At 41.7% G+C, this 23,219-nt stretch overlaps 2 protein-coding genes and 1 long non-coding RNA gene across 4 annotated transcripts in view; 2 read left to right on the forward strand and 1 right to left on the reverse strand.

Annotated features, from left to right (window-relative positions):
* LOC107075647 (uncharacterized) overlaps positions 1-6,409 on the forward strand; it is a 106,158-nt gene extending 99,749 nt beyond the window's left edge. Inside the window, exons 2-4 of one of the 2 annotated variants that reach the window (XR_011183043.1) lie at positions 1,446-2,998; positions 3,265-3,392; positions 6,131-6,409. This is a non-coding gene — a long non-coding RNA (uncharacterized lncRNA). Of the gene's footprint in view, positions 1-1,445; positions 3,393-6,130 lie in introns of both variants that reach the window. The other variant, XR_001477163.2, reaches the window with a different exon arrangement.
* Positions 6,410-6,503: 94 nt separating this feature from the next.
* On the reverse strand, positions 6,504-16,385 carry rbm7 (RNA binding motif protein 7). Its single transcript, XM_015337485.2, has 5 exons — positions 15,597-16,385; positions 14,722-14,884; positions 13,457-13,544; positions 12,660-12,762; positions 6,504-7,600 (listed from the first exon to the last, which is right to left on the reverse strand). The coding sequence occupies exons 1-5, from the start codon at positions 15,687-15,689 to the stop codon at positions 7,271-7,273; spliced, it is 777 nt and encodes a 258-aa protein (XP_015192971.1). The 5' UTR covers positions 15,690-16,385; the 3' UTR covers positions 6,504-7,270.
* Positions 15,472-22,944, forward strand: smfn (small fragment nuclease). Its single transcript, XM_006642218.3, has 8 exons — positions 15,472-15,556; positions 16,371-16,713; positions 17,478-17,561; positions 17,698-17,775; positions 18,369-18,480; positions 19,804-19,912; positions 20,774-20,827; positions 21,549-22,944. Exons 1-8 carry the CDS (start codon positions 15,495-15,497, stop codon positions 21,676-21,678), a joined length of 972 nt encoding a protein of 323 aa, XP_006642281.3. The 5' UTR covers positions 15,472-15,494; the 3' UTR covers positions 21,679-22,944.
* Positions 22,945-23,219: the final 275 nt, after the last annotated feature.

Genomic DNA, 23,219 nt, shown 5'->3' on the forward strand with positions numbered 1-23,219 from the left:
TAAGTGAAGTCCTGAATGAGCGAGGAAGTGACAATAAGTGCAGTTGATCCAGTAACACTTGTACAATAGGTTTTAAAATCAGAACTAAATAATAGACTCCATTTTAAAAGATTGAAGAAGCCAAGTCCAGAATCCAGAAGCTAAGTCCAAAGCTGTCAGTAAACCCTATTTGTGAGGTTATGGGTTGTTGGTTGAGTTGTATTTTTAACATTAAATTTCAGTATGTTATTAAAGAGCTCCTTCATGCGCCTCAGTCCAAATTTATACAAGTAAGATACTAATATAATGCACATGTCAGAATGTTGCAGTATTCCACAACTTTTATAGATAATTAAGGTGTTAAAACAAATCACTCTCTAACAATATTATATTTATTTGAAATAATAAATTGGGCTATTGGGAATTTTTTGCTTAATGGAGGTGAATGCCTGAGTACTGTCACAAACAAGAAATATTAACACACAGATGTTTCAGTATGAACATATACTGCAGAAAGCATTCAGCTCCCTCCACTTTTTCCACACTTTGTGGTGTTGTAGATTTATTTCAAAATGGATCGAATTGATTCTTTTTTGCCATCAACACACAATACCCCATAATGACAAAGTGAAAACACGTTTTTAGGAATTTTTGCAAATTTATTAAATATAAAAAAAAACTGAAATTTATCATTTACCTAAGTATTCAGACCCTTTATTCAGTACTTTGTAAGACCGCCTTTAGCAGCGATTACAGCTTAATGTCTGGTGCATAGAGGTGGACTGAACATTTACTGAACATATACTGAACATTTTCAAAACAATTAATAATTGACTGTTTTAAGTTATCCTTCTTTTTAAACTGTAGTAATACATGTTTTGGGAACTTCATTATCAGAACTATGGATTCCCCACCTGAGGAACTTGCACAGTGTGAGGCATCAGCCTCCTGATCCTTAAGCTTCTTTGCATTGGAAATATGAGATAGAGTTGAAAAACATGCATTGCCTTTTCTTTGCCAGTTCACAACAGACTTAATTTTGCTGAACTTTTTACCAATTATGTTCTTTGCTTCCCTGCCATAGTTTACAACATTAAAAAAATGGTGTCTATATAAACATCAATATATTTTTCATAAGTTGCGTCTTTCTGTACAGTAACATCTTTTAGCTTGATTTGCAAATGTTGATGTGTCCTTGAACAACTTTTATAATTGCAAATAAAATGTCTTCTTGATGTGGAAGATCTTTTCTCTATACTTTGTCAGTTTCCCCTTTTCTCATTCAGTTTGATCAAAGACAGGTTAAAAACATCTCAGGGGGAAATTCTTGTGGATGTAAATTATAAACATGGATATGTGCCTTGATATTCATGCCTGGGAAAAGGATAAGTGAGATGGCAATATTTAAATGACAAATTTGCAATGGAAATGAAAAGGTTTGAAGCAGTTGCCTTCATTGTTTTCAGAGGCAGTGAAGACATCTGTGAGGCTGCAGTATCTGGGGCTGGCACTGGAGCCCCTGAAATCCGAGCTGCGGGACGCAGGGTCCCCGGTTCCTGGTGAAGATCACCTCCACTGCCGGCGCTCTCAGGAATCTCTTCTATAAAAGTCCACTGGAGTGAGCACAGGACGCTGTAATCCCCTCTCTCTGGGCCCCCCGACGCCAGCCAGATTAACCCATTAAAACAGTTATGCTAGACCCTGTGTTTAATGACGGCCTTCCCAGCACTGTCCTGCAGTGGGGGGGCTGTTCTTCACCAAAGCCCTTTCCAAGCATCGAAAATATGTCAAGCTTCTGTGTGTGTTTGCACACTCTCTGCAGTATCATACTGTAAGTGGATTGTCCGCTAACATACACATTACGTGTATTTATGTTGTACTGGTACGGATCTATTTATTAACCTATTTTGTATTGGGTGTGCATGTTAGTATAGAATTGGGACACATTAATAAGCCACTTTTTCAAGTGAATTTATTTCACATTCCATAGGATGTCACCACCTCCCTCTCTTTCAGGTGTTTAGTAAAATAAATGAAACATGCTCACCAACATGTTCTCTTCAGCAATTGTATCCTCTCCACATAATTGCAATATATCTTTCAGCATATGCAGTATATATTTAATGACAGCTTCAACACATTATCTCAAAATGAAAGGCTGTTATAGTGAGATACTATGTGGGTTAGATAAGCAGCCTGAGGGTGACTATTTTATACAAATGTTTTTAACAAGGATATATCTTTTAACCTTACTGAGCTTACCCTTTTCCCCATCCATTTTATATTGTAAGCTTTACTTTGTAAAATCTACTTTGCGTGTAAACTAATTTGAAACTTTATACATTACATATTAGAACATGTTATATTTATATCGTGAACTTCATTTATTTGACACAGCTAGGATCCACAGTATAGTTTCCCTACTTCCCGAAGTACAGCATGCTGAAAGAGCTTCAAACTGAAATCTCGAAGGGTGGGTTGTGGCGCCATCTGCAGACAGCTGGAGCAGTAGGGGCGAGAGGTGCTGCAGCTCGGCTCTGACCCGCCTTGCCATGCAGCAGTCATCGTTGCCAGCAGAGGGCATGCTTTGTGCGTAGAGGTTTTGTTGAAAGCGCGTCTATTGACAGGTTATAAACATATTTACTGTATGGCGTGTAAATAATTCACACATTTTGCTTTCTAAAGCCGACAACAGTTTCCTTCACTTACTCCAGCAGCTTGCAAGGCTACTTACCTAAAGCAGTACCGTGACGTTTGACTCTTAAGGCGCATCGTAACTATGGCGAACAGGTTTAATCTGCGAATTGTTACTTATTATCGTTTTGTGTTGTCACACGTTTAAGCGGCCGCGTCGTGAATTAAACAGTATTGTAAATGATCCCTCCGCCGCAGAGCTCTCTGCGCGCCCGTGTTCCCTCAGCACGGTGCGCAGCCTGGCTGTCCTGTGTGTCGGCATCCCGTGTGCTGCAGGAGCCGCTGGCCGTGGTGCTGAAGGCAGCGCGTCTGCTGCATGGGGAATGTAGGTTTTGCTCATTTCAAACACATTTCAATAATTAGGGAGGAGATTCTTTAGGAGTAAATGTTAAAAATGAGGATCTCTTTGCATTAAAATATTCTGACAGTGTTATAGCTGGGCATGTACTAGACTCCTGAAAACTGGCGATTTGTCAACTTCTAAACCTCTTTAAGCTTCAAGGTTTATAGTTCTGCACTGTTATTTTTTGTTTTTTTTTACAATTTAAACATCTGCAATTTCAAGAAATAAACAACAGTTTTACGTTTTAGGGTCTGTACTGGAATGCCAGTCCAAGCTCCTATTTTAGAAAAAAAATATACCAGTAAAGCATCATGTGACTGAGACGCATCCAGTCGGTTGAAGTTGGTTCTATGGAAGTGGCACCACTTTCAGAAAGGTAAATTCATTTTTTTTGTTTTAATAGCATAAAGAACAGGTTTTGGTTTCAGTAATAAAATGCACTGTTAGATCATTGCGGTTTGCATTCTAACTTTATACATTTTTTAAAATTTGGGTATCCAATGTGCACACACACAATTGTACAATCATACAGTATATATATATAGATCTACAGGGTTATAGATCTGTGTTATTTACTTACATTACATGGTACGACAGTTGATATTTGTGACTTCATTATCGGCACACACCTGTGACGACAGCCGTCCACCACTGAAGGCACCACTGCTGGCTGGAGCCTGCAGGATGTGGCCATGGCCTGGCAATGCAGACAGGAAGACAGCCGGTAGTGACCCAGGGGGAGGTGCTCCTTTAGAGACTGCAGCATCTCTGAGCTAGATCTAGCTAGACAGATTTGATACCAGGGTTCTCCATGACTGTGCACCCTGGAAAGCAGCGTGCGCTAGCATCTACTGCCTGCTGTGGGGAAGCATTAAGGACAGGGTTACACCTGCATTTATTAAGATGTGGTTCATATGGAATATGAAATGTTCAGCTGTAGAGAAATCTGATTTAAAAGCTGTTTAAATGTGAAAGTCTGCATACATTCGAGTTGATGTTTTTATTGGCAAAAACATCTCACTGACAAGAATTCAGGTATATTTCAAAATCTTTGCCATCATAACACGATCTTCTGACTCTCAAACACAGTAGAGCAGTGGTTCTCAAGCTGTGGTACGCGTAGTGCCGCCAGCTTTGTTGTGTGCGCTGAAAAATCGGGACGGTTTTCATATTTTCTATTTTAATACGTGTCGAATACGCAGCCTACGTACTGCGATACAGTGCGCGCTAATACTTCAGTGGACACAAGAGATACTCTGTAATTCTATACCACTCTATAGGAATGCGTGCTACGGACGAAGTGACCAATTGTATTTAAAAAAAAAGATCTCCAGCAAATAGGGAGGTAGGAGAATGTGTGTGATTTTGGAACAATGCCAATGTTGTAAAAACAGGAATGCATAGAAATACGTGCTACTAACGCTTGTAATCTTGTGAGCACAGGAAAGCGTGATAGATAACGGAAAAATATTTAAGAACTGTTCTAAGGTAATTCGAGAAAAATACACAGAGCGTCTCTGTGTTTCGCTCCCATGCACATGAAATATAAACTTAAAATAAATACGGAAATAAAAACGGAAATGGGGAAAAATGCAAGCTTGCGGATTGCTAAAGCAGGTAAGCCCCCACACTATTTTTGAAGAACCTTATTTACCATTGGCAAAAGAGCTGACACGTATTATGTGTGGAGAAAAAGCTGCTAAACAGCTCGACCTGCTGCCTCCCCGAAAGACACGGTTATTCATAGAATTATTGAAATGATATAAAAAATACGCTGATAGAGCGCGTTAAGATGAGCAGATGTTTTTCACTGCAATTAGCTGAGTCTGTAGTCACTTTGGCCAATTCACTCGTTTACGTTAGATACGAGTTTGAGGGTACGTCCCATGAGGACTTTCCGTTCTGTAAGCCGCTACCAACAGGAACTACAGGAGAGCACATATTTCAGCTTCTGAATGAATTTATCAAAGAGAATGGCCTCGAATGGATAAAATGTTTTTTTTGGATTAGGGGTGGTACTTGGTCCAAAACGTTCGAGAACCACTGCAGTAGACTATACAGAATTAAGTTATTTACACAAACAGCAGTACAAATGCATATTTTCTTCTAGTTTACCAAAATGGATTTATTGGGTTCAGATGGAGTAAATTATGATAAACACATTCTGTTCTTATTGCCCTATAACTATCTTTCAGGTTAGATAAAAGGTTAACAGTGCATGCACCCTTCAAGTCTGGAAAACACTGGGATAGGCAAGCTGGTTTTTGTGCTTATGTGTCAGGAAAGGTTAAGAGACAAAGGAAATGTTTTAAAATAAAACTATATTCACAACCAGCAGTGAAAACAGACTTGATGGATGATGTTTTGAAGGTTAATACCTTTTGGGCTGTTGAACAGCAAAATCCATAAACATCAACAACTGTGGGTATCTGTGGTCTTTTGCACTTAAAATACTAAACATTTACGAAAGCCTGATGTTGTTTCACTTTGAGTTCAGTTCTACTCTCTTATAAACCCCCAATAGCTGACCGATAGTAAAGATGCTGGATATCACTTGTATTTTGTAATATGTTGGTATACAGAATAACAAAAAAACATGTTTACCTACCTTTTACTTACTTATAACCAACATCCACTTTAGGCTCCCTTTTCACAATAAAAATATATGAGAAGGTATTTTCTATTTTTTTAAGACAAAGTATGAAAACAACTTTATGGCTTTTAAGAAAGTTTTGATGTTGAGTATTGAAATGCTCCTTTCATCATGTGTCTATAATAATGAAGTTTGTTTGCCAGCAAACAAAACAAAAATGAGAAAGTAAAGTTTTTTTTTTTTTGAAGGGTATACAAAAATGTAGCTTCTCATATATTAAATACAAGGATAAAAAGGCCTGCATCAAGGGCAGTAATTCTTGTCCTGGAAAGACAGTCTAGTAGATTTTACCGGTTAGCCTCTCCAGTTATGTCACCTTTGCTGCTCTAATGTGTACTAAAGCTCACTTGCCATTTACCACGTCCCCCAGAAGTCAGATACCTCTGCTGTGCCCACCCGTGCCAACATTCACAAGTTTTATCGTCTTCACACATGAAAAAAAGTTATTCTCTTGTTTTCAGGCACAACGAATGGGTTCTTTTTTATAGTAGGAGCTTGATGTAACACCAAGATACGATGAGGAACCACTGGTACATTTCAAAGAATCGACTGATGAACATTACTGCTGCCTCCACTTTCTTTTCATGTAAATCATTAGCTAAATTTTAGATTATTTCATACTAAAAACAAGGATAGTTTTTAGCTTTTCTGTTCTGCTTTTAAAAAAAGAGTCAAAAGGTTTGCACACAAGCACTGTGCTCAGAAGTGTTCCTGAAATTTCTACCATTTTCAAGGCTTTTTTTGATTACCTACTGTATTTATTAAAACAACACCGTGTCCCCCGCAGTCTGTGATGCTCTATGTATAGTGAACACAAATCACAACAGAAACGTATTGAAATGTAAAATTGCATGTACTGTAAATACCTGAGTTTTTACACAATGCACAAAAATGTGTTTTTTGGCAGCAAAAGACAGTACAAAAAAAGTTTTAATATCACAACCAGAAATATACCTTGTTTCAGTCTCTGTTGGTCATTTGCATCATATTTACAGACAAGAAACCATGTACAGTTCTTAAACTTTTTTAGTGTCTTATTTTGTGATGTTTCAGGTCCTTTGAAAAAAGAAACTGACCTATTTGTATCTCATAAAAAAAACAATAAAAAATTCAGTATAAAATATGCCTGTCTGTTATTAGTGACCTTTATGTTACTGACTGCATATATGAGCCAGTCCTGAGTATATATGTGATTATTATCTCTGTACATGTCACAATAAATCCCAAAGAACACCAGTATCAGCATTACTGGTGAATACAGACCCATTATCAAATTAAATCAATGTTCAATATGTAATTCAGCCTTGCCACTGCAACTCAAAAATATGTAATGCAGTAGCTTAATAATGCATTATTCTTCCTATTTTTGTTGGGTATCTCAATGATTTAAAATTAAGTATCAAAAACAGTAGGAATTAAGGAATAATCTTAAATGATAAAAAGATAAAATGATCTCATATTTGCTTGCTGCTTTCTACAGTCTTTCTTAAGAGTTCTGGTTAATCAGAACAGCACTGGGTTTTAGTGGAACACCCTATATAAGAAAGCTCCTCACACTTAAAATAAGGCATAAAGATTTCTATCGTAATCTCCAGTGAAGTCTAGGAGTATCTGTGCTGGCGCCACCTGCCCTCCCTGGAGGTGTCCCTGCGCCGCTCAGGGTGGTCTCTGCTGCGGGTGCTGCTCATCCTCTCATCCTGGAGATAGTCCTCCCGCTGCCCTCGGAAGTGCCACTCTGAGCCGGAGCCAGAGCTGGAGCCGGAGTCTGGGAAGCGCTGTTCACGGCTGTAGTGCCCGCCGTCCTGCTGGTGGTGGTGCCTGTGGCCACGGTGCGGGCTGCCCTCCTCCTGCCAGGGGCTGCCCTGCCTGTACTGCTGGGAGCCCTGCTGCTGGAATCCTCTGGACCGCTGCTTCTGCCACATGTTGTTGACCTGCAAGAAGAGCCAAGGACTCAGCCACCTGTCAGCCGACACCCTGGTCCCACGGCTAACTGACAGATGACAGCAGCTGTTAAGTGATCCACATACATGAAACGCAAGTCAAAGAAAATGTACGTTTTGGCACCCTCAGACTGCTCAGCCTGGTCTATTAGTCATAGTCTCTTTCTAGTCAGCTAGAACAGAATTACTTTTAGTCACATTATAGTCATGCAGTTAAATTTATGTAATAAAATCTATAAAGATTTTAGCTATACATTGTTAGTCTAAAATTAATTACTTAATTTATATAATTTATTTTTAGTCTTAAAATATTAAGGAAATTAAGGTCAGGTTCTTTTTTTCCCCAATTTACAGTTAAGTGTTCTAACTGGATAGGCTTCTATTTGTGTGGCAACATTTTATTTACCAATTTAAGCAAGGAACAAGTGCATAAAACAGATTAGAAATTTTAACCATTATTATAAGAAAATATTTCACACATCTAATAACACTTCCAAAAAGCACAAGTTTTTTTTTGGCACAATCCTGTATTGTTCCCCAGAGAGGTCAAATATCAAATACAAGAAGTAATCATGTAATAAAGGGTAAATGATCTCTGAATAAATGATATCTCTGTGTAAGTCTTTCCTCCACACAGCCTTGGCTCATTTGGATGATCAAGACATATGTCAGAATGCTATTCATTACAGCTCTGCCTTTGACACTCTAATCAGCAAGCTTAATGACCTGGGCATCAGCACCTCTCTATACAGCTGGATTATGGATTTCCTGACTGGCACACTCACAGACTGAGGTCGATGGAAAGCTTTCTTCCAGACTGACCGTCAATGTAGGTGCCCCTCGGGGCTGTGTGCTTAGCCTAATGCTGCTCTCCTTGTTTACCTACAATTGTGTGACCAGACACAGCTCCAACTTAATCTACAAACATGCTGATGACCCTACCATCATTGGCCGAATCACCGCTAATGATGAGACAGCCAACAGGTATGAGGTCAGGAACCTGGTAGAGCAGTACTTTGAAGATCTCTCCCTCAACGTCAGCAAAACCAAAGAGCAGGTTATCCATTCTAGAAAACAGGGTGGGAACAACACCCCTTTTTACATCAATAGAGGTGGCTGTAGAGATGGTTAGCAGCTTAAAGTTCCTGGGTACCTTCATTGCTAATGATTTAACGTGGTCCCAGCATGTAACTGGAGCTACAAAAGAAGGCACAACGGCACCTTTACTTCCTCAGACAGTTGAAAACATTTGGTCCATCTTCAAGTTAGACAGGAGCACAAAGTTTCTTGGTGTGCATATTACAGGTGACTTCACTTGGTCCCTGAATACCACCTCCCTAGTCAAGAAAACACAGCAGCGTCTCCATTTTCTGCAGTGACTGAGGAGGGCAAACCTTCCCTCCCCCATTCTTACCACCTTCTACAGAGGTATCATTTAGAGCACCTTGACCAGCTGTAGACAGGGGGGAGAGTTATTTAACTTCTTGTTCATATGAACAAGAAGTTCATAACTTCTTGTTCATATGACAAATAAATTTAATAAATTTAACTGAACTAAGAGCAGTCTAAGTGCTAATGACCTTATGCTAGTATTGTGCTAACAAAGTCACAGGCCTGTGTTTCATGTCTGTAACAGTGCTTGCACTCTACACACATTCTTCTGAAGAAATAAAAAGGAATATCTGCAGGTGCTATGCTCACACCTGAAGAAGGCTCCACGGCCGAAACGTTGTGTTCTCTTTCTTCTTTTTTTCAGCATGGAATAAACCTATTACTTGTTCCTTTGCAGCCTACGCATGCTGACGCAGCTACCCACCTGAACTACTACCAGCTGTAGAATTGTTTGGTTTCAGAATTGCAACACCTTAGACCGCAAAACCCTACAACGAATTGTGAAAACATTATTGGAGCATCCCTTCCTTCTATTCATGTCATCTATCACAAACGCTGTTGCACAAGGTTTCCAGTATAGTAGATGACCCCTCCCATAAACTCTTTGCCCTCCTTCCATCTGGAAAAAGATATCGCAGTATACGGGACAGCTCCACCAGATTCCCTAACAGCTTTTTCCCCACAGGCTGTTAGGCTTCTCAATGCCCTGGTACCTATTGCACCTACTCCAATTCCAGAAACAAGGCTTAAACTCTCCCAATGTTTAGTGTATATTATGCGAAGTATTTTTTATACAATTCTGTAACGGTTAAATTGCATTATATATATATATTCTGTGTACACTGCCTCTGTTCCGGTGTACACTGTCTTAGTTTGCACAATCTTATTTATTAATATTAGTATTATTAGTCCTGTCTACATTGTCTATGTCACTGTCTTGTCTGTAATAGCACCATGGACCAGGAGGAATGGTATTTCATTCCACTGTATACTTGTATATTACTGGAATGACAAATAAACTTGAACTTGAACTGTCCTTACCACATTTTACAGGTGCATTACTGAGAGTGTGCTCACGTGTGGTATTACAGTGGTGTTTGGCAGCAGCTTGTTGTCTGATCAGAAGGCGTTAACAGGGGATGATCAGGTCAGCCCAGTCCATTATAAGTGTACAGCTCCTGTCTATTGTGGACATTTTTACAACTCGCTCTCCCAGGAAAGCTGAAAGTATTGCTAAGGATCATCCTGGTTTCTTACTTTTCTCTCCCCTTCCCTCTGGTATTCGTCATAGGAAGATAAAGGCATGAACCTCCAAGTTTCTTCCCACAAGCAGTCAGATTACTAAACTCTACCCCTGACACTGGTGTTTTTTTCTTCTCTTCTCAAACCGCTGTCTGACTTGTTTTTTTTTTGTAAGTTGTATGTTATTTAACTTCTTGTTCATATGACAAATAAATTTAACTGAACTAAGAGCAGTCTAAGTGCTAATGACCTCATGCTAGTATTGTGCTAACAAAGTCACAGGCCTGTGTTTCATGTCTGTAACAGTGCTTGCACTCTACACACATTCTTCTGAAGAAATAAAAAGGAATATCTGCAGGTGCTATGATATTATTTTAAATCGGTTAGCTAAACACCCAGTTACACCTTCAAACTAAATGCAATTAAGCAACGCGTAGCGGTGTCCACGATGCGTCGCCAGCTGTCCCTATCAGCCGCTTTCTGGCTGGTGGGTTTCTGAACTGTCGCAGCTATCGCGCGATGATGATCCCGATGCGTGGCAGCTCGCGCAATGTGGCCAAAGAAGCGGAGACGCCTTGCATTGATCAACAAGCTGAGGACTGGTGGTCCGTCGAACTTCTGTCTGGTATAGGGGATCCGTATGTACCACATGTCGCGTGCGGAAACAGGTCTGGAGCGATCATGCAGCCCTGTCTAACGCTGCTGCGCACCGGAAACCAGTCTGATCTCACGCCGTCCGCTTGAACACAACTGAATGTACCCAGAATGTATACAGAGCCTCCATGAGGTCAACCACTTTACAAGGTAGTCCGTGCATCGAAGCGTCTGCCATAGAGCCGGGCAGTCAACTGAATCGAATGCAGCTTTAAGGTCGACATACGCAACCCAGTGGTTTGCCAAAATCCCTCCTGCCCTGTATCAATGTGTTCACTGCGACAATGCAATCAACAGTGGAGCGTCCAGGAGTGAAGCCACTCTGTTCTAGACGCCGTGATGAACGGTCTCGTACTCTGTTCAGCAGCACTGTGGCGAACACCTTACCGGGAGCTGACAATAATGCTATTCCCTAATTAAATTCCCTAATATTTCCTAATATAGTCCTGTCCATTTGCCGTGCCCTTGAGGAATGGCAATGGTGAATTGGCGCCTATCGCATGCTGTGAAATGTGCAGTACACAAAACGCATTTTACACACTCATTGTAATGTTTTCAAAATAAAATATGAACAAAAGAAATCCCGTTTTATTTCCCTTTTACAGAGCACCATTACAAACCTGAAAAGCAGCACATACTCTCACATTTTATACAGTTATCACTAGGCAACACAAAACTAGTAATCTCCTGATATGCAAATGGTACAATATGGATCATTCTTAGTTTCTCACTTAATTTGTTGACTAGTTACAATATATTCATACGGGGCTTCAAATTGTCTGTAGTTTTTCAAATTATAATGTAGCCGCATGCTGTTTCTTTTTTTTTACTACTGTTTTAAAGGGCATTTCCTGGTTTTCTATTCGTAAATGAAGTACTGTCGGCCTCCAGATCCTTTACCTCCATCTGAAAGCATTGAGTACCACAAGCATTTCGCTTCTCTGCAACTTTTCTTTTTCTAATCAAGGTGCTCTAGTTTTCTTACTCCAATTAGTACAGGGAATACATCTCATTCTTTATCTGGGTGCCAACCGTTTTACACACAGTAAGGATTCATGCAGGGGTATGGAAAACACTGGCTGGAAATGAGGGACCAATACAAATCAAAAGAGAAGAGGAGAGAAAACAGCACACCCCAACTGTCACATGGTAGTAGCCTCAAGGCACTATGCAATCAACACACAGTCGCAGCTCTAGGACTATTACACTCATTACAGCCAGCCTGCTATTTGCTAGACAAGGTAAATGCAAAAAAGTGAACATCATGTGACAATTTATTTCTCTATGAATTTTTGTCAAACAGGTCACTGTCTCATCTTAATATACTCAAACAAAGGCAAAGGCATTTAGTCTTTGTCATCATCACTGTAGATTATTTTTGTAAGCGTTTCATCATCTCTGACTAAAATGAAAAACAAGACACTGCAAACATTTCAGTCCTAATTTCCATCAATGAAATTAACACTGTTGCTTGGTTGCAGCTGAAGTCCACAACAGAAGACCAGTTGTGGCTCCCAGTTGAAAGTTAACCATGTTGATTTCCCCTAGCTACACTACATGATTTGTAGAGAAATCTATCAACTTCCTAACACAGAAAACCTTAATTTTGTCTTAACAGTAAATTTAATAGATCAGTTTAAAGTACCATATTCTTTGATGAATTACAAGCTAAGTTAAATCAAAAGGGTCTGATGCATCCATGAATTCCTGCTATTTGCCTACTAAAGACAGACCGCCGGTATGGACCCAAGGGGACACTTACCATGGCTTGTCTCTGCAGACTGTCTGGGGAGGAGTAGGATCTCTGAAGCTGTGGAGGGGTGGAGTAGACCTGGGAGCCCATTAGATCTGGCACTCTGTCATACCTGAATTGGGGATATACGTTTAGAAAACACAGCATGCACAGAATGAAATCTTAACATGGACCTACATCACATACATGATGCAATATAAGGGTCACATAAGGGAAAGCATTTTTTTTCTAATTGCAAACTGTACAGTTTGTCCAAGCTTCTTAAGAGACATTCACACTTAAAAACATGCCTAAAAAGTTGATAATACCATCTTTGCTCAAATTACATAACAGACCAATTATGCAAGCAGGTCCCTTGTAATAGACAATGTTAATAAAATACTCACTGTATAAGGGTATGGCCCCAGGACGCAACCCATGTTATTCTTCGGTTTGTTTGTGCTTATTTATTTTAGATGTTCAAGTATACCTTTACGGTACAGCATTATTGTATAATCCCTATTAATTTTAAGTAATTCAACACTATCTTTAGAATTGCTCAAATAATGGGCAAGTGTATCTGCAAAGCAACGTTTACAAAATCTGGAAAAGCCATATGACAAGCAAAAGCTGACAGGTATAATTGTTTGATGAAAGCTTTCGTGATGTGCACATCAAAACAAGTTCAGAGGCGTTTTGACAGCAGCCTTAATCCTAGTCTCCGCATTACACAATATCTGGCAAACACCTGCTGAAATAACCTCCATCACCAAAACACCCAGCACCCTCGTTTCTTCAGCCATGTTTCGTAATTGTGAAGTACGCACCTGCCGCCCTGGGGTGAGGGCGTCCCCGAAGAGCTCAGATTCTGAGAGCTGCCCGGGCTGTTTCCATCTGGGCTTCTGTGGGTGCTTCCTGACACACCAGAATAAGAAAAGGTTCATGTAAATCTTCATACCTCAGAGCACAAAGCCACATGGTTCTGATGGATTTCAAGCTAAACTCCTACATTTAAAAAAGTATAGGAAGAATGTTTCATGTATACCCAAGATTGTATTAGCGCTGGTCACAAATGTTTCCTTCCGTCTACATTCTCTAAATTCAAAACCAAGCGGTCTGAATGTGGAGTGAGAGTGAAGAACCAGAATCTTATAAAGATGAGCTCTAATTCTGCTTCTAAAAACAAGTTCTCAAGTAATGTAAGCAATTATTTAATGACATGCTTTTTCCTACTGATTTGCTGGCGTTTTGCCTCTTACCTAATTAAAGGTAAATGCCGCTAGGATTGCAGCTTATCTCAGTACCAAGAGCTCTCTGAAGTGAAGGGTGAATTAACACGGTCTGCCTCCAAAAGAGCAACAGACCTTTCCATTGTTATGACCATCATTAATAATACATGACTTGTGTGGTGACAGAGGACTGTACTACTGCAAAACACCACACTGTTGATCACTGACCTCAATGGTAAATGTCTTAAGATGTTATACTGTCACTTCATAGGAAATTACCATGTTTTTACACAGAAAGTGTCCCTAGTAGATGTAGTCCATAAAAATGTATTTTTCTGAAAGCAAGGCAGCACATCTGAAATGATCATGTATTTCAAATAATTTAAATTAATAAGCAGTTATATTGGAAATTGTATTTTCAGACCAGAAAATAAATAGCAAAACATCTCAACTGATTTAGGCCCCCCCCCCATCTCAGTATTATTACTGCTACTTTCCACAATCTGACTATGGCTATACTGTTTTCTGCGGCAGCCAGTCTTGAAGATCAGCACAGCCCAGTGTCTGGGGTCCCACGTCTGGACAGAGACCTCACAGTGCTGAAGGACAGCCCAGCGTCTGGGGTCCCACGTCTGGACAGAGACCTCACAGTGCTGAAGGACAGCCCAGTGTGTGGGGTCCCACGTCTGGACAGAGACCTCACAGTGCTGAAGGACAGCCCAGTGTCTGGGGTCCCCCGTCTGGACAGAGACCTCACAGTGCTGAAGGACAGCCCAGTGTCTGGGGTCCCACGTCTGGACAGAGACCTCACAGTGCTGAAGGACAGCCCAGTCTCAAACAGATGACATTGGTTATCAAGTTACCTGATCGGAACTGTATTTTCAGTGGCCTCCCAAACAGGCTGGTTCCGTTCAGCAGGTCCATCCCATACGGCACAGACACCTCGTGTTTGAAGTTCACGAAGGCGAACGGTTTCGGCCTGCCATCCTTGTCCTTCGGGATTTTCACGTTAATCACAGGGCCAGCCTGTTGCAGACAAGGGAAAACCAGCCAAACAAAACCAATCAATCATCTCACAATCTCTGGTACCTTTAACAAAAGTTAAGCTCCCCGTAGCTTTGAGATATGAACAAGTGAAACAACTGAGGTAAACAGAGTTTTGCGTGTCTGAGGGCAGAGTTACCACTGGGAAAACCAGGCTGCTGCTGTAAGGGGTACTGGAGGACCAGACTGGCACCCTACTCGTTGAATAAAACTGCCCAACTGATACCCACTGCTGAACTAGGGTCTGAATTCACTAGGTTGCAAACATACTGTGAAGATATTAACCCTTACGTCCCGTCTAAATTCTTTTCTGGACCCGCGCGAACTGGTATGGGACTTCTCTTCGGGTACCGCACTTCTCCTTACCCCGTCATGCGCCTAAACTTTTACGCTACACAAATAATGGGAACGCCGTAACATTTCCGTCGTTTAATAACGATTGTCATACGAGGTAATTAGCTACACCGGGGCTGCTGGTCTGGTCGACCCGGTGGGCCGCGCGCAGCCCTGCCTCACGCGCCGGCTTTCAAACCGCCAACGGCTAAACCGCGTGCTCTCGCTCCGGGCGGGCCGCCGCCAGATACAGCGTCCGATGGGGAAAATAAAGCCGAACACTGTGGGGAAACAACAAACATGTCCTACTAGTCCGCTCGAGTGAGACAGCTAGGCTCCCCCCCGTCCTCCTCCCGCTTACCTGCAAAAATAACTCGAACAGCAGCTCTTCGGTCACTCTTGTATCCAAATTTCCAACAAACAGCGTCTTGTCGACTTCATCGGACACCCCCATTATTTAATTTAAATTAAAATCGTTTAAAACATGAATTACAGTTACTTTAAAAAAAAACCCACAAGAGCAAAAGAGAAATTCGTAACCAACAGGCAGGCAGGCCGCTGTTCAAGCCTCGTTTCCGTGCAATTAAGTTTTGCCCCGCTGGCCTCGGTTTCGTGCTGTAACCCCTGACCCCCGCCTGCCTCGTTTTCGTGCTGTGACCTTTGCCCTCCTTGCCGCATTTCCGGGCAATGAGTTTTGCCCCACAAGCTTCGTTCTTGTGCTGTAAACTTTGCCCCGCAAGCCTCGTTTTGAGTTCACTGTTTCTGCTCTTAGGATGGTTAGCGTTGTGTGAAGAGTAATTCATACACTTTTAAATGCATTTAAGTAAAAAAACAGTTACCTTTATGACATATAAAACAACAGTAAAAGCAGCCAAAATATATGTAATACGTGTACACGTGATTACCCTTATTATTCTGCAGGTTCCCCAACTATTCTAAATGTAAACTTTGCATTGACCAAAAAGTTTGCAAAACCAAGACATGGAAGAACTAGGTTAATTACGTAACCAAGTAATACCCCTTAAAGACCACGGTCTTTAAGGTCGTTTAAGATCCAAATAAAATTAAAAATCATGATTGCATCCTGTGAATCACTTTTTTTCCCCCGCTCCGTGACTGTTTATCTTTACGACAGTCGGGATCGGAAGTCGACCAGGATGCCGGTGTTCCCCAGATCGGCGTGGACTGCTGGCAGAGGGGGTCTTGCGACGCTGTTGAAACTGCGTGGCGTGACCGGTCTGCATGCACTCGGACCCGCCGCCTCGGTCCCCTCCGCGACCCGCACGCTATCCAGGACTGCTGCTGCGGGCCGGTCCTGCGCAGTCCGTGCTGCGGCGGTCAGATCGGGCGGACGAGCAGGCGGGGTGGCCGGTCTGTCCGAGGCTGGAGTGGATCGCTGCCCCTCAGCCGAGATGACATCTTCCACAGCTTCTGTCGCGGAGAGCATGGGCCAGAGGCTGGTGTGGGTGGATCTGGAGGTACCGAAGTAACTTTCAGCAACTTCCAGTGCTGGTTCGGGGACCGTAGCAGTAGACTCGTGCTTTGTTCGCGGACGTGTAGGGAACCAGCGCTTTCGCATGTCGCCGGAAAAAGCCTAATGCTATTGCCTCTGGGTGTCATTAGCTGACCGTTTTACGTGCAGCCCCTTTCTCCATTTCGTATTAAAGTTAAGATAGCAGATAGATTATCACAGTAGGTAGTCTGGGCTTTGTTTTTAAAGTGTTTTTTTTTTTTAGTTTGTGTGTGTGCGTTCTCCGTTTCGTTGACGCCAACCCAATCTTAAGAAAGTAGCTCCTGCGCTACTTTTACAACAGATACCAGTAATTCTGATCTGCGTTTCCAAAAGGGTCGTGAGAGAGACTGTAAGAGATAAATGTGGGGTGGGGTGGCGGGAGAGTAGCAATAGTTACTGCTGTGACGATTTTGTCCAAATGGTTCAGCATCATTTCGTTCCCTGCACGGCAGCTAGTCTTCCAGGCGTGGGTCTTGGAGACCAGCCCTGCGCTCCTCTTGGCTCACACCATGTAAAGCCGAAAAGCTTGTCGTGTTTCCTGGTCGGGGGGGCTTTGTTTCGAGAAGAAAAAGAAAACCACAGTCACTTGCAGCAGCTGCACCGAAAACCGAAGCCGAGAGCCGAAGCTTTACAGATGTCTCGATTTCGCTCTGAAATGCGCGACCTTTCAAACGAAACTGGGCCTTAGGAGCATGAAAACGCGTTTCCTCTTGTTCTGTCTTCCCGCAGATGACAGGCCTGGACATCGAGAAGGACCAGATTATTGAGATGGCCTGCATCATCACAGACTCTGAGCTCAACATAGTGGTGGAGGTAACTACTTAAACTACTGTGGCAGCAGCTGATGACAGTGCTAGTTCGGGTCTTGTCCTTTCTCTCTCTCTCTCGGTTTAGTGTGTTTAACCCTCGCCCCAATGAGAATTTTGTTTCGTTGTCTCTGGATGAACAGGGCCCCAATTTAATCATCAGTCAGCCAGACGAACTGTTGGACAGCATGTCAGACTGGTGCAAGGAACACCACGGCCAGGTAAGTACGCGGATTCTCTGCTGCTGCTTCACGGCCAGGGCCTGCTCACGCTGCGAGCTGTGAGTGCAGGCGTCCTCGGCACAGCACAGTTCCCCACGCCACCTCGGACGTTTGCAGCAGTGCAGCGTTTTCCTCTCTTTTCAATGATTGAAGTGGTTCGAGGAGGCAGCTGCGTCAGCACGCGTCAGCTTCAGAGGAACGAGAACAGGTTTATTCCAGGCTGAAAAGAGAAGAAAAGAAACGCAACGTTTCAGCTGTGGAGCCTTCTTCAGGTGTCGCAGCCGAAATGTTGTGTTTCTTTTATTCCAGGCTGAAAAGAGAAGAAACCTGTACTTGTTTTATGGTTGCATGGCTGAAAATGTGTAGAACAGTCTAAACACCCATGCTATGTTTTTTAAAAGAGTTTGCCGGGTTTCTGTAAGCGGTCAGAGAGGAGGAGTTGCACAGTGGCTGTTAGCTGCTGTGTGGCTGAGTGGGGCCCGCAGGCCTCTGGCCCCATCGTTACTGGGAGAATGGGCCGTGAGGAGACGCTCCGTCACTCTCACTGGAGAGGCTCAGCCTTCTGCCCCGTCTCTCCACTCCTTCGTCCCCAGTCAGGTTTGACGCAGGCGGTGCGGGACAGCAAGATATCCCTCCAGCAGGCCGAGTACGAGTTCCTGTCCTTCGTGCGCCAGCACACGCCCCCGGGACAGTGCCCTCTGGCAGGTATGCAGCCCGGCTCTGAGCGGCTCACTTTAGTCTGGAGTTTCGGCAGAAACATCATATACAGTGGAAATCAAGAGTCTACACAGCCTTATTGAAATTTCAGTTTTTGTTGATGGGAAAGGCTGAAATCAAGACACATCATGTCAGACCTTTTTCACCTTTAATAAGATCTTGTAAACAACAATATTTAAGTAAAAAACAAATGGATCATTTTTAGGAAAAGAAAATTAAAAATAAACTTTCAATCCCTTGGTTGCATTAGTGTGCACAGCCTTTATAAAGGTGGATGTAACTGTGTTCAGATTTAACCAATCACATTCCAAATCATGTACAAAGGTAATTTGCCTTCACCTGACATCAATTCTGATTAGTCCTAAATAAAATCAGCTGTTCCTGTAGGATTTCCCCAAAGGTATCTTGTTTACTTAGTGCAGAGATAACCATGGTCCACAAGGAGCTAACAAGATCTATGGGATCTTATTATTAAAAGGCAAAAAAAGAACATCCAAGCCCATGCTTCTCTTCAGCAGGGACAGGGGCTCTGGTCAGGATAGAGGGGAACATGCGTAGCTCCAAATATCAAGATATTTTGACACAAAACCTGCTGCCCTTTGCCAGAAAGCTGAAGTTCAAGAAGAATTTCACCTTTCGACATGACAATGATCTGAAGCACACAGCCAAGTCAATCAAGGAATGGCTTAAAAATAGACCAGTCAGAGCCTGGATCTCAGTCCTATAGAAAATCTGCGGACTGACCCAAAGAGGGCTGTGCACAGGAGATCCCCTTGCAATTTCAATTCAATTTATTTTGTATAGCGCCTTTCACAACGAGCTTGCCCCAAGGCACCTAACAATGCAAGTGACCATACGACAACGGACAATTTGACTTAGCTTAAACTCTTCTGCAGAGAAGAGTGGGATAAAATTGCAAAATCCAGGTGTGTTAAATTGACAGAGACTTATGCAATCGAGACATTGAGAGTTTTTTTTAAACTAAAACTAATCCATGATTCCAAGGTGAAATTTCAATAACAGTGTGTAGACTTGATATCTGCTGAACATAACCTCATTCACACTCTAAGAAATCTGCAATCAAATCTTCAGTCAGCTGTTCACATTATCTTAATCCATGTTAGAAACAATAATCTAGTCTTCACATCATTGCTTCTGTTTAACATTCCCTGTGTCCGCAGTGACAGTGCTGATGTAATCATTTTCCTTAAGGATGCTGTTGACATATGCTGCAGCAGTAGCAGTTAAAACAAACTGGGCTTTAAGAAACGCGGAAATGTGTGTGCTTTTCTCCGCATGACGTCTTTCTAGGGAATTCGGTCCATGCCGATAAGAAGTTTTTGGACAAGCACATGCCTCAGTTCATGCGCCACCTTCACTACAGAATCATTGACGTCAGCACCATCAAGGAGCTCTGCAGGTAAAACACTGAAGGGTCTTCATTAAGGCTTTGGGACCGTGAAAGTTTCAAAGGGTGCTCTAAAAGAACAGCTTTCCCGATAGTAGAGGTAACTATTTTTCTAGCGCACCTGGACGTTTTCACATGTTTTGTAAGTGTAGATGCGAGTGCATGTTTGATGACAGTCACATATTAGGGCGGCAGGAAATCAAAGTGCCATGTGTGTGGTTTCATGTCCAGATTTCTCACTTGCCTAGCAGTGTTTCTCCTCAGGCCACAGGACAGGCTGCGTGCCTGAAGACGTTGGCCGTTGTTCCCTTTATCATACACAGCAGGGAAATTTCATCAGGTTTTTTTAAACTCTTGGTTTAACAGCTTAATAGGGGGGAAGGGGTGTCTGTTATTGCTGAATGTCCATTAAATCATGATGTTTTTTAGCCTCAAAAGGCACTATTATATGAGAAAATACAGTATCTATACAGTGTATGTATACATACTACATATGCTTACTGGTTCTTTTGACTTATTTTTTTAAGAAACTGCAGTCAACACAGTCAAAGAAATGTGTTCCTGTGCTTTTTTTATCATAAATATACAATATAACGCGTCATAAATTTACTGTATAAAATTTGCTAAATCATATGAAACACAAACCCATCATAAGCAATCATCTTACCCCTATAGGACATCATTGATATTCCCGAATTTCAACCCTGTGTAGTATTTATTTTAATGCGGTTTTATAGTTTGTGCGTTGCGTCATTATTGCGGGGAAAAGGCCGATCCGTATTTCTGATTTCACAGACGTAATTAATTCCTCCCTTTTTGGATTTTGTCTGTGAAATCAGAAGTCTGTTCAAGTGAGGGTTTTTGCTCTTCTAGGCGCTGGTTTCCAGAGGAGTACAAGCTCGCCCCAAAGAAGAAAGCTTCACACAGGCAAGTCTTGGGATCTGTTGGCAGTGTTGAAAGGGGGGTCTGTCAAGTGTCTCAGGAAAGGCTGTAAAACGCTCTTGAGTGTTTCAGAAGCCTGTAGTGCTTTCATCCTTTCCTTTGAAAGCCACGCTTTAAGTAAAACAAGAAAGTCAGTGCCCGGATTTCAACATCTCTGAAAGTTTCTCATAGCATTTTCATTGTGGTTTCCTCTCTTATGGTTTCAGCAGGCCTTGGCTATGCCAGACTGTGAGCAAAGCCTGGCATGCCAAAGGAATTAGTTAGAAACATCTGCTGTGGTATGTCATGGATTTTCCTTGATCCAGTACAGTAAAGCACACCATAGCAACACTAAGATCAAACTGCCCTACAAAAGAGTAAAAATAACAATTTGAATATACCATGGTAAACTTAACACATTCACTTCAACCTGGTTCCCTTTGTCTGTATGATTTATTCTTCTCATTACACGCCTGATTAAAGCACACCTTCATGTAAAAGTACAGGGCTGACTCGGTACAGCTACTTTAAATGTACAGTGTACACATGTAATGTTTGTGTTTTTTCATCCCGTTAGTTAATTAAAATTATATATGTGCATGTATATACTGGGTATAAAGAATGTTAAATAAAATTCATAAGCAGGTGTTGCTGTTGATTGAGAGTAAAACTCACATGTATTGCGAGAAATGTCTTCTAGAGCACTGTTTCATTGGGAATTTTTCAGAGCATTGGATGACATTCAGGAGAGCATTAAGGAGCTCCAGTTTTACAGAAGGAACGTCTTCAAGCCTAATACAGAGGAGAAAAAGCGTAAAATAGTGGAGAACGGAGAAAATACCAAGACTTCCGGCTGAGCCAGTGGAATAGAGGAGAGGGAAGCTGTGGAAGTCGTTGTAAAGGAACAACTTGAAAATCTCGTTTGCACACAGTGGCCAACTGTTGCCTTTCTGTGGGACTGATGGTGTTCAAACCCTCCTTTATTGATGCTGCACATGGCAGAAAAAGCAGTGTCTCTCTTTTTTAAGTTACTCTTCCTTTTCTTACCACAGTTGGTTTTTAATTTGTTCAGAAGAAATGCCTTTGTTGAAATTCCCGGAGTGCTTGTAATTAAGCCCCGTTATTTGTCTCTCTTTACCAGGACATCCGCTTTTAATTTTCTTGCCCTGGTGTTTAAAAAAATAAATAAACCTGATGGATGTTAAGAATATAATTTCTTATGTTTAATATCATTTGTAATAACTTGAAGCAAGCTTGATGTTATTCATTAATGTTACTTATGTAACTAGATTTGAAGACGGGTTGTTTTTGTTAATTAAATGAATCCCATCTAATCATATTAGATTTTTTATTAGGAAGTTACCATACACAGAAAAAGAATATTTAATGATACAGGCCATTTAATGTTTTGTAAATAAAGTGATAGAAGGGTGAAAATGTTTTAAGTGGGGAAAAATGGCTTAAAATATAGGAGTATTTAAGTAGTAGTTAACATCTAAACATCTAGCAATGGTAGTATTTTAAAGAGCCCTTAATGACATTGCTAAGTCTGTATTTTAGTGTGGTCTGTTAAAATAAGAAGCTGCCTGTATCCAGACAGTCACCCATTGGTGCACTCCTTTCAAAAACAGAAGTGTTCACCTCCATTATTTAAATTTTACAATCTGTTCCCTTAATAAAAGATTGATGAATCAGTACTGGCACCAGGTGGCAGTGTTGGACGCTTTTCAATGTGAGGACAGTCCTAGTAGCACTACTGACAAGCCACCTCATTCAGAGCAGACTGCGTTACTCCTGAAACAATATGCCATACAAGCTATGCTTTTAATTTACCTTTTCTCACAGCCAGCCATTAACCTTTGGTGAACTGCACACTCAGGAGAGCTGCCTTCTCTGAAAGGGCTTCAGCAGAAAATTGCAGCATGTTGAGCAATTCTGTTTCCCCTGATGCTGAGTTACAGCAGGGCTCTTCAGTCAGAGATCTAATCCAAACTCAGTTCCTAGGTATTCACTCACCACACTGCCAAAAAAAAAAGATTAAAATGGACAGACTTGAGAGGAGCTGTAGGATAACTCATTTTTTTTCTCAACATGAAAATAAAGGCACTTCGGAGATCTCTGAACTGACGCTGTTGTACTTTTGTTTCCAAAGCACTTTCGTGTTAAAATATTTAAAAAAATCTTGGGAATTGGAGCTGGCCAATGCTGACGGTCTTTCACCAGAAACTGAGGAGTGGGAGTACAAAGGAAGAATGCATCAGACTGCACTGAATGCAAAAGCACAGTACTTAATGCATAATACAGGAATTCTATTTTAAAGAGTGGGAAATAATTTAAAAATTGTTCCTTACATGGTCTGGCAATGTCAGACCAAAACACACATGCACGACCAAGGCAT

This window comes from Lepisosteus oculatus, chromosome 23 (assembly GCF_040954835.1).
Source record: "Lepisosteus oculatus isolate fLepOcu1 chromosome 23, fLepOcu1.hap2, whole genome shotgun sequence".
In the NCBI taxonomy this organism is placed as follows: domain Eukaryota; kingdom Metazoa; phylum Chordata; class Actinopteri; order Semionotiformes; family Lepisosteidae; genus Lepisosteus; species Lepisosteus oculatus.

Bases quoted from the DNA above. Each gene is read 5' to 3' on its own strand.
- smfn (XM_006642218.3), top strand. From the start codon at position 15,495: ATGGGGAAAATAAAGCCGAACACTGTGGGGAAACAACAAACATGTCCT. The intron at 16,714-17,477 runs GTACCGAAGTAA...GTCTTCCCGCAG, and splicing joins TGGTGTGGGTGGATCTGGAG to ATGACAGGCCTGGACATCGA. The intron at 17,562-17,697 runs GTAACTACTTAA...CTGGATGAACAG, and splicing joins AGCTCAACATAGTGGTGGAG to GGCCCCAATTTAATCATCAG.
- rbm7 (XM_015337485.2), bottom strand. From the start codon at position 15,689: ATGGGGGTGTCCGATGAAGTCGACAAGACGCTGTTTGTTGGAAATTTG. The intron at 12,763-13,456 runs GTGCGTACTTCA...TCCCCAATTCAG, and splicing joins CCCTCACCCCAGGGCGGCAG to GTATGACAGAGTGCCAGATC. The intron at 7,601-12,659 runs GTAAGTGTCCCC...CTCTTCTTGCAG, and splicing joins GTCTGCAGAGACAAGCCATG to GTCAACAACATGTGGCAGAA.